This window comes from Heterocephalus glaber, unplaced genomic scaffold (assembly GCF_053883595.1).
Source record: "Heterocephalus glaber isolate CG9 unplaced genomic scaffold, H.glaber_assembly_v1.0 deba00001104, whole genome shotgun sequence".
Classification (NCBI taxonomy): domain Eukaryota; kingdom Metazoa; phylum Chordata; class Mammalia; order Rodentia; family Bathyergidae; genus Heterocephalus; species Heterocephalus glaber.
The window spans coordinates 1935930-1950672 of record NW_028258193.1 but is presented as its reverse complement, the minus strand read 5'-3'; the positions used below and the strand labels follow the sequence as shown (position 1 = coordinate 1950672).

The window sequence follows — 14743 nt, the reverse complement described above, 5'->3', positions numbered from 1 at the left end:
TGCAGAAAACTATTTTATAGTGGTTAGGTCTTGTCACTGCACTAATAAAATGCATTTAAAATGCATAATATATAATTCTGCATCTTATTATTAAAACTATCTTCAAAGACAATTTAACAAAACCAAACAAAACGTAAAATATCACTCAAGCATCTGCCACCGTAACTGATTTCCTATTTCAGATCATTTGCCTTTTATTCACCTTCAATACTTCAATACTTTCCTACTTATTTTTAAATTTGGAGCTTATTTGGGATGGCTTAAAATTCTGTAAAGTAAAGAACTATTTTTCACCTACTGCATTTCCTCTTTGCTTTGCATATTCGTTATTTGAACTTGAAAAACTGCCACATAGACAGCGCAAACACTTTCAGAAGCAGAGAGACACTCTGGATGGAACTGGTAATGACTGACAGGCTGAGATCCGAAAGAGATCACCATCTTCAGAGATAAACTGTGTGTTCAAAAAGAGAAGCAGTGTGTAGTTATTTCAGGTCTCGGTTGTTCTCTGAGACCTTGCAACAGCTTCTTTTCTTTAGTAAAGATGTCTCTATAAAGCATTCTTTATAATATTTTCTCAAAAATATGTAGAATAATAATGTCATCTCATGTATAAATCTTTCCCAGTAACCTCACATTGGAAAAGCCACGCTCTCCAATCCCTCAGTTTTCAGCAGTGAGATTATTTAAAGATTAATGAAAGAGTGGGAGTGATGTTTGACAGGCCAGTGTGAGGCCAAAATATTGTTAATCCCACTTATGTAGCAGTTCATGGAAAGCTGATGCCGCTGAATTAAAAGTAGCTACATAGGGCCGGGGATTTAGCTCAGTGGTTTCGTTGCCTGCTGCGCAAGCCCAAGGACCCGAGTTCAATCCCCGGTACCAAAAAAATAAAAATAAATAAAAAAAATAAAAGTAGCTACATCATTGCAGACTTTAACCTTTATTAAAATATAAATAACTAGTATTAAAACCATTGACCATCAGGGAATGGCAGTTTAAGCAGCCTGCTTCTTTCCACTGCTAATTTTCTTTAACTTCTAAATTACTTTGCAAAAACAAATTCACAAACCATCCTATTGATAAAGAAACTAGACTGACTGATTTTAAATGCCTTTTCCCTGGAAATGTTCAAGTTACTGGTGTTATTCAAGTGTCCAAGGGCTTCCTTTGATTTCTGTAAAGATTCGAACATTATCATATAATGCAAGTGACCCAGTGTCTAGTTTATCTCTATGTGTCATCAGAAAACATGCTTTTTAAAATTATGCTTCTTAATTTAAAACCATACGTTGTCATGAAAATGTAGAAAGGAAAGTAAAACACTGAAGCAGTCCATTTCCCCTTGTTCTTAAGAATATATAATGAATCTAACATCTTCAGTATTTTACAAAGTCTCCATTTACCTCTATTTCTTGTTCTCTACCAGTGAGTGTATATGAAAATCAATGTCACCTTACCAAATCTAAATCCTCTGGAGGTGATGAAAGAGGATCCTGAATGCAATTTTTAAACCACTCAACAGCAACAGGGAAAGTTTTCAATACATATGAAAAGTCAAATTGAACATCGGTTTTTGAGCAGTCATAGTTAAATGAAGGCTTTGAAATTCTCTGAACTCTGTTGTATACCATTTCGCTGAATAGCACTTTCCTGCACCATGCGTGGCTTCGCTCGTGCATAATGTACTGAAGCTTAGAAACCACACACAAGCTTGTGATTTGGTGGTTGTAGGAGGCTCGTCCTGGTTAACAGACGTGCCGATGGCGCCCCTGGACCGGGCTGCCACACGCGTGGGTGAAAAGCACCGCAGTTGAGTCAAAGGGCAAAGACGCATGTGCCGCCGTGGGAGCTGCCATCCCACCTGCAGCTCTTTGGTCCCTGCCTGCCGTGGCACCCTGGGTACTAAGTGGGGGTACGAAGTGGACACACAAATGATGACGATGTCGCCATCGCTCAGACTCCTGAAGAAAGGAACTTGCAGAGAGGCTCAAGATGTGTCCTAAGCAACCTAGGTATTCGCCGAGCTTTGTTTGTTTCCCACACTCTGAGAGCAGGAGGCTGCATTTGTGAAGGGGCAGAAGAGGCTGAATCAGAACACATGGCCCCAAAAAGGCTGGGCTCTGTCCTGGCTGCGGAAGTCACTCGTCAGGAACGAGCCAGAGCCTGGCAAGAGTTTGCTTGGCGCTTTCGGTGTTGTTCAGAATACTGAGGGCCCTGCCAGCCTGGAGGAGAAGCTCGTGCGGTTCACAGGCCCCCAGAGGTGTCAGAAGGGTGGGGAGGACAGCGTGGGCCCCACAGGCCAGGGAGCCCTGACGCCCTTCCCAGTGGCTCCGCCCTTCCTCGCCCTCTGACTGCACCCTCAGCCGAGCCAAGCAGGGAGAAGCAGATGCTGCAGGAGACCTCGTCATAGGGAGGATTCTGAGTGTCTCCTGAATTTCTAGTGTCTAGGACCTTTCTAGCCCTTCTGAGTGGTCCTGAAGTTTCCTCCACTGTAAGCTGACCTCCCCGAGACATGGTAGCTGTGCAGCACTTAGTTTGAGCACTGAACGTTCAGGTTTGTCATTTCTTTGTAGTTATCAGTCCTCAGGTTTTCCCACCCAGCTCCTGGCTCCCAGGAGTCCAGGCTGCGGGGTCTGTGGAGCCGCTTCTGGCTTCTGAGCTCCCTGCCCTGCACTGCCAGCTGTGGCCAAACCCTTTGGTGACCGTCCCATGCTGCGGGCAGTGCATTGCACCGGAGGCCACTGTACACTCAGTCAACGCAGATGTCAAAAAGTGCAACCCACTTCTTCATGAGCCTGGCGCCCTCTCTTCCTCCGGGTGTGAGAGCAGACCTTTGGTTTGTTCTGCAGGCGTTATTTTGCATTTAGCACCTTTGTCTGGACACAGAGTACCTGCGCATCAGCATTGTAGTCAACAGCAGACCCAGGGGCCAGGTAGCAGGGCCGCCTGACCCGGAGCCTTTCCTGTCTGCAGCGAGCACCTGCTCACTTGGGCCGAGCGGCTCCATGCCTTCCAGGCACCACCTCCTCTTACGCCCCCTGGCTGTGCCTGCCATTGACTGTGGCCGGTTACCCTTGGTGTTTGTCCTTAGCATGGCGTGGTGTTGCTTGTCGTTTATGTTCACACCTGATCACATGCAGTCTGTTTCCTTGGGTTCAGTTCCTTGGTTTAGTCCAACAACTCTCAGCTCCCTTCAAGCTACTCACACCAACTTAGTGACCTGTGTAGATTGATTGTAGGTTTCTGGGAGAAAATGAAGCCCTGTTTCCCTGTCCTCCCTGCCCCCAGGCCACGTGGGTTTGTGTGCTGGGCAGAGCCTCAGTGTCCCCTCATCAGGCTGCAGGACTTGCCTTCCCCAGGTGTTGTTACCTGAAAGTCCTCCTCACAGCTAGCAGCCCTAGAGACATGCAAATGCTCCCCGTGTGGACAGGAAAATTTTGAGACTTTCCTAGGTTTCAGCCCTTTGAAGGCATGGAAATACATGTTTGAGTTGGTTTTCCTGGGCCCCTCGCCAAACTCTGTGGCTGCCACCACACCTGGCTTCTCTGAGCCTCAGCTGCCTTCCCTTCTCTCCTGACTGTGGAATCAGCAGTGCTGGCCCTTCAGTGCCTGGCTTATCTCTCTTGGCCCAGTGTCCTTAAATACGTCAAGCACTGCGAGTGCCAAGATGTTCCTTTCATGCTGAATAAAGTCCTTGTGTGTAGGTCACATGTGCAACTAGTTCCGGTGTACGTGTGCATAATTTTCTTTGTCCACTCATGGCTGCTGGACACTTCGGTTGTTTCCACACCTCGGTGGCAGTGAGTACAACTGCAGTGAACATGGGAGGGCAGATATGTTTTGAGGTCCTGAATTTATTTCTTTTGCATGAATGCTCAGGAATCGGGAGTCACGTGGTGGCTCTGTTTCTCCTTTTATTGTCACATCACAATGGCCATGTCATAAGGAACCTTTTACAGAACAGTTTTTCGGGTGGTCTGGAAGGTCGCCGGGGATAAGCACAAGTCTGCTGTCATCTCCTCACCAGCAGCACGGGTGTCTGCGTGCTGCATGAGTCTGGATTGCTGGAGTATGGAGCGGCCGACCGGACCTGGGGGCGGGCACTGGAGGCGGCCCCCGGGTGATCTGCCCCCACCGTGCCTGGGGGAGCTGTCCTCTTGTCACCTCCGCAGAGATCCTTCAAGGCTGCAGTCGCATGTCAGCAGGGATGCGTGTCGGGCTGCCCCTCCTAGGAGGCTGATGGCTGTACCTGTGCCTTCCCCACAGCTGTTCCCCGGACCAGCGACACCCAGTGCAGCTCTGTCCCAGAGCCCAGATATGGCAGGAGGATCGGATCCGACTTCTCGGCAGGCTCCATCATTCGGTTTGAGTGCAACCCGGGGTACCTGCTGCAAGGGTCCTTGGCCATCCGGTGCCGGGCAGTACCCAACGCACTAGCGCAGTGGAACGACTCCATCCCAAGCTGCGTGGGTAAGGGGGTCACGGGCTTGGTGCCAGACCACGCGAGGGACCCAGGCCTCCAGGGAGCTGCTTCTCAGCCACTGCTGGGTCTGCAGAGGTGGCCCTGACCCTGACCTACCAGAGCACCATTTCCTTTACCAGAAATGACTGAGTACAGCTAGATCTTTAATGGTATTGTTTCATAAAACAAGTCATCAGATTCATAAGGACAAAGCATGTTTTCCTCCTTCATATTTACTAAGTACGGTGTCCATCGTAAAGCGCTGGACATGCAGCATGATTCCATCTGGGGAAGTCACCCCGATGTTGATTTGCTGCTGCGTTACTTGTAGATTGCCCTTTTAGTACCTTTGTGCTGAAGGATGCCCGGAAATCCATCGGTTACTGTGGCCGGGATGACAGTGGTGTTAGTTTGCTTCATTCTGTGTAGAAAACTAATGCGTTGAGCTCCTGAGATCCTTGTACATCTTGGGCATCTCCCTCCTCCCGGGAACCCCTCATCCGGTCCACTTGCTCTAGACTTGCAGTCTGTGAGGAAGGACAGTGGTCCTCCCTGGTCCTTGGGCTGCGCAAATAAATTATTCTGAGCAGAATGCACTCTGCAACATTGTTATGAGCTGTCACTTCTCACACATCCCGAAAAGATTTATTCTCAGACTCAGGATCCAGAACCTAGTTGCGTAATTGATAATTATCATTGATGCTGCTAATTTAAAAGACTGAACTTTATCTCGACTAGAAATGCCATCTAAAATATCACAGTGCAGGTGAAGTTTCCCTCGCTGCGTGATCACAGAGCAATAGAAAACGAAAGGTCAAACGCCTGTGGTCCTCACTGTTTCTCTTTCCTGAAACATGGCTGTGTCCTTCAGTTCCCTGCAGTGGCAATTTCACCCAGCGGAGAGGCACAATCCTGTCCCCGGGCTACCCTGAGCCCTATGGCAACAACCTGAACTGTGTGTGGAGGATCGTGGTGACAGAGGGCTCCGGGATTCAGGTGCGTCGTCCTTGCAGCCTGGAGTCTAAGTGCCGGGCTGGAGCTCTGAGGGCTTCTGGCTTCGGCTTCCTGCCTCCGCTGCCCTCCCCTCTCCTCTTCTCTTTCCCTTTCTCTCCCTCCTTCTCCACTTCCCTTCCTGCCCTCCCTCCCTCCTTTGCATCCTTCTGTTCTTTTCTTTCTCTTTCCTTTCCTTTTCTACCTTCTTTTACTTTTCTTTTTTCTGTCTGCTTTCTTTTATATTGATTTTTTTTTTTTGGTACCGGGAATCAAACTCGGGTCCCTGTGCTTGCACAGCAGGTGGCGAAACCACTGAGCTAAATCCCCGGCCCCTATAATGACTATTTTAAATGACACAGACCATAATCTATTCATCTTTTCTTAATAATTCCACAAAATCCTTTCTAATAATGTTATTCTATTTGGAATAAAAATAACTGATTTGGGAATAAAAACTATAAGGTACCGTTTTCAGAGATTTTTGTGCCTAATTCCATGCAGCATTTCCTCTGGTTCAGTGTCTATTCCGGTTAGTCCAGATGCTCCTTGTCTGACCAGGTGGATGTCACCTGGCCATGGCTGACGTCTAACTGAACCCTCTGCCTTGGTAGATCCAAGTGATCAGCTTCGCCACGGAGCAGAACTGGGACTCGCTGGAGATCCATGATGGGGGGGACCTGAGCGCCCCGAGACTGGGCAGCTTCTCAGGTAAGGGAATCAGCACCACCCAGCCCTGGGGCCTTTGCAGTGGACCTCGTCCCTCTCCAGGACAGGCCCTCAGGGTTAGCCCAGCCAGGCCCAAGGGGAGGGAATGAAGTGGGGCCCGGGAGCAGGCGGCTTGGCTGTTAGACCCCAGGTTGGCCTGGGTGGTGGAAACCAGGGCCAGTCAAGAGTGGGCAGCTGGGAACACATGCAGCTGGGCTGCCAGAGCCCTGCCGTCTGCCTCCGAGAAAGGGGCCTTCTCCACCCGGCCCTGCTCCGCTCCTCGGCACCCGAGCCTTGGCCACCTGCAGTGCCATCTTCCCCACGGTGCCCAGGCCCCACCCTTCCATGCCACACAGTGCCATTCCGGCCTCTGAAAGTCGCTGGCCCTGTAGTTCTGGTACCGCAGACAGCAACCCCGCTCCCCCCTCGCTGCTCCCCCTTCCCTGGTCAGAAGAGCAGAGCAGGGCGAGTCTCCATCCTGGGATCCTGGGGACCTGGGACCAAGGGGTAAAGGCTGCCGATGCAGGGTGACAGTGCCTCGGGGCCTCGTGCCTGAGCGTGAGGGATGAAGACAGGGCCCACAGCCAGAGTGGGGCCTGAGGAAGTTCCCGGGAGCCTGAAGGGCGGGGGCTCACGGCCTAGAAACACAGGGAGGAGAGTGAGACCCGGTTGGGTTCCCCACGTCTGCAAAGCGGAAACGGGGCTGGGGAGGGGAGAGCAGCCCAGGCGTGCTCGACGTGAATTAGAGGTGCTGATGTGAGCCTGTGGTTTTAGTGCATGGTTACAGACATGAATGAAAACCTGAGTGTGTGCACATGTGTGTGTATACACCCCTGTCCTACCTCCATCTCTCAAGAGATATAAAATAATAACAACCCGGCAGCTGTGAGCTGATACTAGGGTGGCTAGTACCAAATCATGACTTTGAAATGTTCCTCCAAATGCGGTTCTTCTCTTAAAGAAGCCAGTGCTGTGTTTTGGCTTTTTTTTTTTTTTTTTAGAAATGTTGACTCCAGGGCTTTGGTAGAACAAAAAGAAAGTTCATTATTTTGCATATAATGGAATAAATTGTGGAGGAAAGAGAAGCTTCCCCACTGCAGATGCCAGCTTGCAGGCAGATGGCAGGCTTGGCAAGGCCTCCTTTGGCGGTGACCGTATGACTGGCCAGGCTGGTCCACACACAGTGCTGAAGTGCTGATGGGGGTCCGAGTGCTCCCCGTCCCCATGCATCTCCCCCAAATCCATGCCCATCTTGAGGACAGAAGCAGAGCCGTCAGAGGGGACGTCCCAGCGCCCACGCCCTTTGCCAAGTGCGCATGCTTCCATCCTCGGAATGCCTGGCTCTCGGGGTCATTTCAGATATTGACAACAGAGCCCATTAGCTATGGTGCCAGGGTCTTCTCTGCGCTGGCCGCAGCAGTGACCTGCTGTCCCTAGCTGCACTAGGAGGAGATACTCTCAGCTCCTGGAGACCCTGGCCAGCGCCTCCCACCACCTAGGGCCTGAGGGCTGTGAACTGCCAGAAGGGACACACACAGAAGGGTCACCTCGGGACTCCCACCCCAGTGCCCAGCCTGAGTCCTGAGCAGCAGCAGACAGACTCAAACCAAACAATAATCCCCAGAAACTGGCTCATGGATTTCAAATATGAAAAGATCAAAACAAAGACTGGTGAAGAGCCTTCGAGACTGATGGAGTCTTAAGAGGAGTGGTGTGGATGCCCTGGGCCATCTGGAAAAACTCTACCAAGTTAAATGCGGTCTGGAGTGTAGACAGCCACATCAGTCTTGATTTGGAGGGAACTGTTGCCTTTGAGAAATCTTCATCAGATTTTTACAAGAAGTGAGAAACCATATGTGCAACTTTTCCAAAAATAACAATAAAATTCTAAAACAGGTACAAATGCTTATGTATTATAGATAAATAGAGATGACATAATTGTGTAATATACTTAGAGATGCTGGATGTGTCAGACCTTTTGTACTATACTTAAAACGTTTTTAGCAAGAAGTTATTTCAAAATTTTTAGAATGAGTTTGAGGCAAAACATTATATGAAAACAATGACACATCAGTGAAGAACTTTGAGAATTTTAGGACGTAATCAATATTTAAACACTTTTATTCCTGTGATACTTAAAAATATTTATAAAGGCACTATTAAGCTCATTTAAAAGCTAGTTGTTGAATAAAAACAAGTAGGAATGAGCAGTTCTAGAAGGTACATATTTCAGGAGAAAGGATTGACACCTTTAATATATTCAGTGCTTTGATTTTTCATTTCTGCTTGGACAGGCAGAGATGGAGGGCTGTGTTTCTGAAGCGATTTAAAATCAGTTTTGGAAGCAAGCAGGTTATAAATTATAAATGAATGAAGCAGCGCAAAATGCATACAGATTTGTAGCTGACAGTCAGTATTAGAGGGAAATAAATACCAGTGTCTGAGGGTGGGATCTTCAGGGACAATAATAAAATTTCCCAGTTTACTTTGTTACGCGTTGTTCTATCTAGGTCACAGTAAAACAATGTGACCAAAAGTATTCTGCCTGTGGCAGTAGTTCTTCAAAACCTCTCAGTTGCATTTTGAGTGAGGAATAAGCGCCTCCGATGGTCTCCTAGGAGCAACAGCAGAGTCCAGGCACCACCTGGGCTGTCGCCCAGCTGGGGACCCCCGTTGTCCTGTGTGCCATGTGGGCCCCGAGCTCCTGCGCCCTGTGTGGCCTGGAGGGAGGTCATGCTTCATCACAGATGTGCAGCAGGGCCATCCCTCCCAAAGCCACTGCTGAAACTATTAAGGACCAATTCGTAGGACAGGTTTTCTGTGTCAGCTTCTCGTTGCTGTGACAAATGCCAGAGAAAATCAGCTTGAGGAAAGATTGATTTGGGATTTGGCTCATGTTGTGGCCAGGAAGAGGAGAAAGAGAAAGGGGTACACTCTCCTAGTGACCGCTCCCCAGACCCCTGCTCCTGCCAGCACCCCCAGCTCTGTGTCCTGCATGAGGCCCCTGATGGGCTCAGCACCCCAGGACCCGAACACTTTTCAGAGCCACCACTGAACTCAAGATGCTGGGCTCACATTTAGATCTGAATCACAACAACTTGATAATCCGCAGACTACTCTCATGTCTGCAACTCACTGATCACACACATGTAAGATACATATAATTATTGTAAAGCACTTCAGAGCATATTAAAATTTTGTAGGTGCCTTAGGATGACAGAGTTAACTTGTAGCAGAAGCAGGAGTGGAGGTGGTTCTCTGATCCTACTGGGATCCAGCCATGGAAGATGGACAAATAAAAAGGTCAAACAACATGGACCGAATGTTTGCATGTCCACATCACCATGCTTGGAGCTTGAGAATTAATTTTAGACTTGCATGCGCTAGAATCTCACCCCTTAAGGGGGTGCGTTGGAAAAATGGAAGCAAGACACTTGGGAGCAGAGGACAGACTCGGGCTCTGAGCGTGTGTGGCTGCTGGGGTTTGGAGAAGGTGGATGGAGGGAGTGACTCTCCAGGACTTGGGAGGAAGCCATGGAGTGGGAAAAGCTACTGAGCCTCCGCAACCTCAGGAGAAACCAGGCAAAACAGTGCTGATGATGTCCCCAAAACACACCAGGTTGGCGCTGCCAGCTGAGCAACGCCTTTTGGATCTTTCCACCTCATCCCCAAAATGCAGCAGCAGCACAGCATGAGGGGCAGCAGGCATCTCGGAAAGGTGGCACCCCGTTTCCGGCTGATGTCCGTGTCTGTCTGGGAGTTAGAAAGGTCTGGATTTGGGCACTAGGAGCAGTGGTGGGCACCTCCTGGCTCCTGTCACCACGCCCCCCGCGGTCAGTCTCTGTGATGGTCACAGCCTCCCTGTTCTCAGCAGAGGCCTGGGGAGCAGGGCGCCCCACCCTGCAAGAGTCACCTCCTGGGTGACGGCCAGCTCCCTGCCCACAGCCATTCAGCTTCAGAAACTCCCCGTCCTTTCTGGACATCTGTCACCTGTCTGACCTCCGATGGCCGGGCTCTCCTCCCTCCCTCTGGAGCTGTCTGTCCCTGTGTTGCATCAGGGCCAGCCAGCAGGGGGTGGAATCAAGTGCCCTCTCTGTCTCCTCCACTCGCACTCACAGTGCTCTTCCAGGGCTGCTGCGCCGAGGGTTTGGGCCTGAAGAGGCCACAGCTCTGGAACCAACTCCCCGTCGCAGGGGCGGAAGTGAATTGTGGCACAGGCCCAGGCTCCAAAGGCTGTGGGCACCGCACCCTGTCCACAGGGCCTGGGTGCGGAGTTCTCTCTCCTCCCCTCCTTCCCTCACTGTTCACCTGCTAGCATGTTCCAGGAAGTGTGGGCACCGACTGGCCAAAGATGCTGGCACTGCTAGGTAAGGAGCACGGGTGAACTTCTGTCCATCCTGTGAAATATGCTGTGTGCTGAGCCAGGGGGGGTGGCGCACGCCTGTCGTCCCAGCTCTCTGGGAGGCTGAGGCAGGAGGATCACAAGTTTGAGTCCCACCTGGGCGATTCAGCAACTTTACAAGACTCTGTCTCAAGTAAAGGGGATGGGGTAGGGATGCAGGATTCAATCTCCAGTACCACAAATAAATAATAAAAGCTTCTGTATGCTAAACTCAGTGAGAAGTCCTTCATGTGTCCTCAGATTGTAACCAACAGACACTTGGTTGCTTTTAGGCAATTAGTTCGTCTTGTTCCCCTGGAGCTCTTTCCACTGGAGGGAGCTGTGAGTCAGCACCGCAGGCACCGGCACCCTGCGGGACCTGCTCTGCCCTTGGGCTGCCCAGGTCCCAGGCAGGCGTTTGGGAGCAAGGAGGAGGCGAAGTGATGGCAGGAAGCTGGGAGCCCCGGCCCGCCAGCTTCCTCCAGGGAGTCTCTGCGGTGTGTTCCTGGCGGGCCTCGGTCTCTCTACACCCTGCATGCACATCCTTAAAGGACTGCATGGCAGGGCGAGGTAGACCTCCCGGGGGTCGCTGGCCGAGCTGCAGCTGCCGGGGACCCCGAGTCTCTGAGGGAAACCAGAGGGGCAGAAGGCCTTTCATTTTCAGAGTGTTCACCCCCTGAAGACTTACAGACTTCCTTGACTGCTTTTCTTTCTTCACACACTGGTGCTCCCTTCCGCCCGTGGTGAGTGTCACCTGGTGGACATTCCCTGGGTACCCATCACGCCTGTCCCTTCTCAGGGCATGAGGTCAGCACAGTAGAGAGCCTGGTGCACACTGTGGGGAAAGTTCTTCACTTTGCTTACTGACCTCGGGTGACCATGCGTGGTGCAGAACTTTCTTAAGCTGATGACCTGACCCCGTTTCTTTCCCAGCACTGTGCTGTGTGCGGACTCCACTCTGCCCCTGCCTTTCTCCTGAGGTGCCGGCCGCCCCCACAGGCCGTGCCTTTAACTGAAGGGAGCCTCATGTGAGGTAGATGTGTGCTTTGTGTCTCACATGTGTGTGGGGAACGTTTTCAGACCTCGTGGGAACAGCGGAAGGGTTCACAGGTCACACGCAGCCTCTCCTGGCACCCGGGCACCCGGGTGGCTTCTGACTGATGTGCAGCCCCCAGACTGCAAGACTGGGGTGCTGGGATTCAGTTCCTTTGTTCATGCTGAATGCAGCAATTCAAAAAACATTATGTTGTTTAATAGCACTGAGAACCCCAAAGTCTCGGCAAAGATGAGGCTGTGTGTGGTGCCCTGGGGTGCCAGTCTGAGGCCCAGCGTGATGCGGGTCTTTCCGTCCCAAGGAAAGCAGCATGGCCACATGAACCCTGGTGCAGTCCACAGGCAGATTAGAGGTGCGCTGCTCAGCCCGCCCGCCTCGGGGACTTGTGACCGGAGTGCGTGCAGGTGAGGCCCAGCTGTGCTCTTTCTTGCAGGGACCACGGTGCCGGCCTTGCTGAACAGCACCTCCAACCAGCTGTACCTGCACTTCCAGTCTGACATCAGTGTGGCCGCGGCGGGCTTCCACCTGGAGTACAAGAGTAAGCGCCCTGCGTCCGCGCCTCTGACTGTCCCCTGCAGTCACTGCCCTAAATCCCTGCTCCTATTAATCAGTGACCTGTGGTTGGTCAACAGTGATGTTTTAGATTTGCATCAAGCTGAGCCTTAGCAGACTGAGGTGCTATGGAGAGCACCTTAAAATGAAGAATTGCTTGTAAATGTGGACTCCAGTGTCTGGAATAATTACCTGTTGTCTCGGTTACCTGTGGCAAGGGCACAATGGCCAGCACTTGTAATGACACCAGTTTTCCTATCAGTGTTAGCAAATGTCCCTATTAGTGTCCAGAGCCATAGAAAAATCTCAATTTCCAAGTAGACTGTCATAAGCCTTTTCCATTTCTAGTCTCACAGGCTGCCAAAATGGGAACTAGCAAAGAGGAGTCATTCAGGGTCACGCGCGTGTGTTACTCATTTTAATTGGGAGAAAGCACCACCGAGGAGACTCTAACCTTTGCAGAAGGATGTGAGGGCGAGTTAATAGTCTGATAAATGGGATGACAAAGGTCAACCTCACAAATCTCCCAGGGCGTTTGATTACTCAGGTAGACCTTGTAAAAGTGAAGAGTGAATTTCCAATGAGAGAGGAGTTTATTTTAGGACAAGTTTTCAAGCACTAAAAATGCTTGATGTTGGTATTTATCTCCTTTAATAAGCAGTTGCAAATAAGCAAATACAGGGATAAGCTTTAATAAGTGATTTTTTGAATTGAAATAAATAGTTCACTAGGATGTAATGCATGCATCCTTTGAAAGGCCAGATTTCCAGCTGATAATAAACATTCTGAGCCAGTCACAACCCACAGGCCTGTCTCACATTCTGCTTAAACCCCTGCTTATTGCAGGCATCAGTATGCAAGTCCCTTCTGATGCATATGAATTGGGCAGCTTTAGCAACAGCAGCAACGGATACTATGGATGTTATTTATGTAGGACATGTCTGGGAAAATCTGCTACTTTGATACATTTCACACACCTCTGTAGATAGGAAATATAAACCTTATTTAGGATAGTGCTAATATATTCATGGATATTTTTGGCAGCGTTAGAACTGATAAATGCTCTTCTGCCTCTGAAAGTTATCCTGTAGTTTCTGGTTTTATGTTTACTTTTCATGGGAAGAGATGCTGATAAATAATTAGTCTCTAATAATTGGGTGCCATTGTTGAGTACTCATATGGGATCCAGCACCATCAGCATACTTAGCTACATTCCACTTTACTCCTCCTCAGTAAAATCCTCTGAAGGAGGGGATTAACCTATTTCTCCACGATGCTAACCTTGTTCAAGAATGAAAGGACTTACTTGAGAATATAAGTTTCTTTAAAAAATTACCAAATGCATTTATTTTTTGCTCAGCCAAACACAGTGCCGCATCTTCACCCGTCACTTTCTTTCTCAAGTGGTCGTTTTCTGAGGCTGATACCATCGTGATAGTCCAGCCCTTTGAATATTAAGAGGAAGTCATTTCCTTGCTCTCTTCATGCCAGAGTTTGAAGTATAGATTTTATAAAGCATTTTGAAAATTAACCTTACTAACATCAGCATCAAATGACACAAGGACTTTTGATGTACATCGCCTTGTCGAGAGTTTCTAGTAATTAACTCCATGGACGCATCTGGACATCTACCTTAAAATATATATTGCCAATCCGCAAACCTCTAAATTAAAGTTTGTCACTAAAATATATATCCACAAAATAAATAAGAAGGCGACTGTAAGTTCAAAGTATATACCCTGTCCTGCTCAAAATCTGTCCCAGCTGCTTATTCACTGTCCTCAAACAACCCCGCTCTTCAAGGTAGGCTAGCAGCAGAGCCCTCAAGTGGCCTGGATACACTGTCCAGCTGAGGATGGAAGGGTCGGGGCATGCAGAGGCCAGGAGGGAGCTCAGCAGGACTCCGAGGCCCCTCACAGACCCCTCTCAACAGCACTGACTCGAGCTCAGCAGCAGCTGGACACGTGTGGCAGACCAGCAACACACGCCTGTGATCCAGTCACTCCCCAGAGCCCCACCTATGTGCACGGGAGGCCTTGGGGGGCACCTCCGTGTAAGGCTTGTGCTGACAGTTGCATCCCCTGCACGTGGCTCCCCCTGCCTTCAGGGCCCTGCCGTTGTCTTCCCAGCCTGCGTGTCCTTGGACTCTGCCTGCCAAGGCGCTCTTCTAGCCTTTCTGGCCCTCCTCCCCAGGCAGACAAATCCTAGCTGCCGCTGGTGCTGGGGAGACGCCAGCCTGTGCGTGGGGCTCGGATTCCTGTGTGGGATGGGCTGGGTGCTCCCCTGCCCGAGCTGCCCAATGTCCCCTGGGCCCTGGCTGCAGCCAGGCCTGGGAAGTGTGTGTGCCCTGCCCACTTCGGGTCTAGGGCCCAAGGCTGCCCTGGGGCTTGAGGTAGGAGTCGGAGGGAGGGGGAGCCCTGGTCTGGGTCCTCTGAGACCCGTGCTTGGCATGGCCAGCCTGCCCCACTGGGCCTGTCCCCCCAAGCCGCCCAGAGAAGCCAGCGAGGTTCTCTCGCCCATCCTTGTCTTTTAAAGCTGGGGCAGCTGGACGCCTGCAGCCTCTGCTCCCAACAGCCTCGGGCGAGCTCCTTAC

General features: G+C 50.4%; 1 protein-coding gene across 5 annotated transcripts in view; it reads left to right on the top strand.

Annotated features, from left to right (window-relative positions):
• Window positions 1-14743, top strand: part of Csmd1 (CUB and Sushi multiple domains 1) — a 1515607-nt gene that overhangs the window by 1326744 nt on the left and 174120 nt on the right. For all 5 annotated transcript variants that reach the window (XM_087210084.1, XM_021248185.2, XM_021248184.2 and 2 more), the window contains 4 exons: window positions 4270-4473; window positions 5337-5461; window positions 6070-6166; window positions 12032-12136. In XM_087210084.1, the coding sequence (XP_087066210.1) occupies window positions 4270-4473; window positions 5337-5461; window positions 6070-6166; window positions 12032-12136 (531 nt within the window). The remainder of the gene's footprint in view (window positions 1-4269; window positions 4474-5336; window positions 5462-6069; window positions 6167-12031; window positions 12137-14743) is intronic.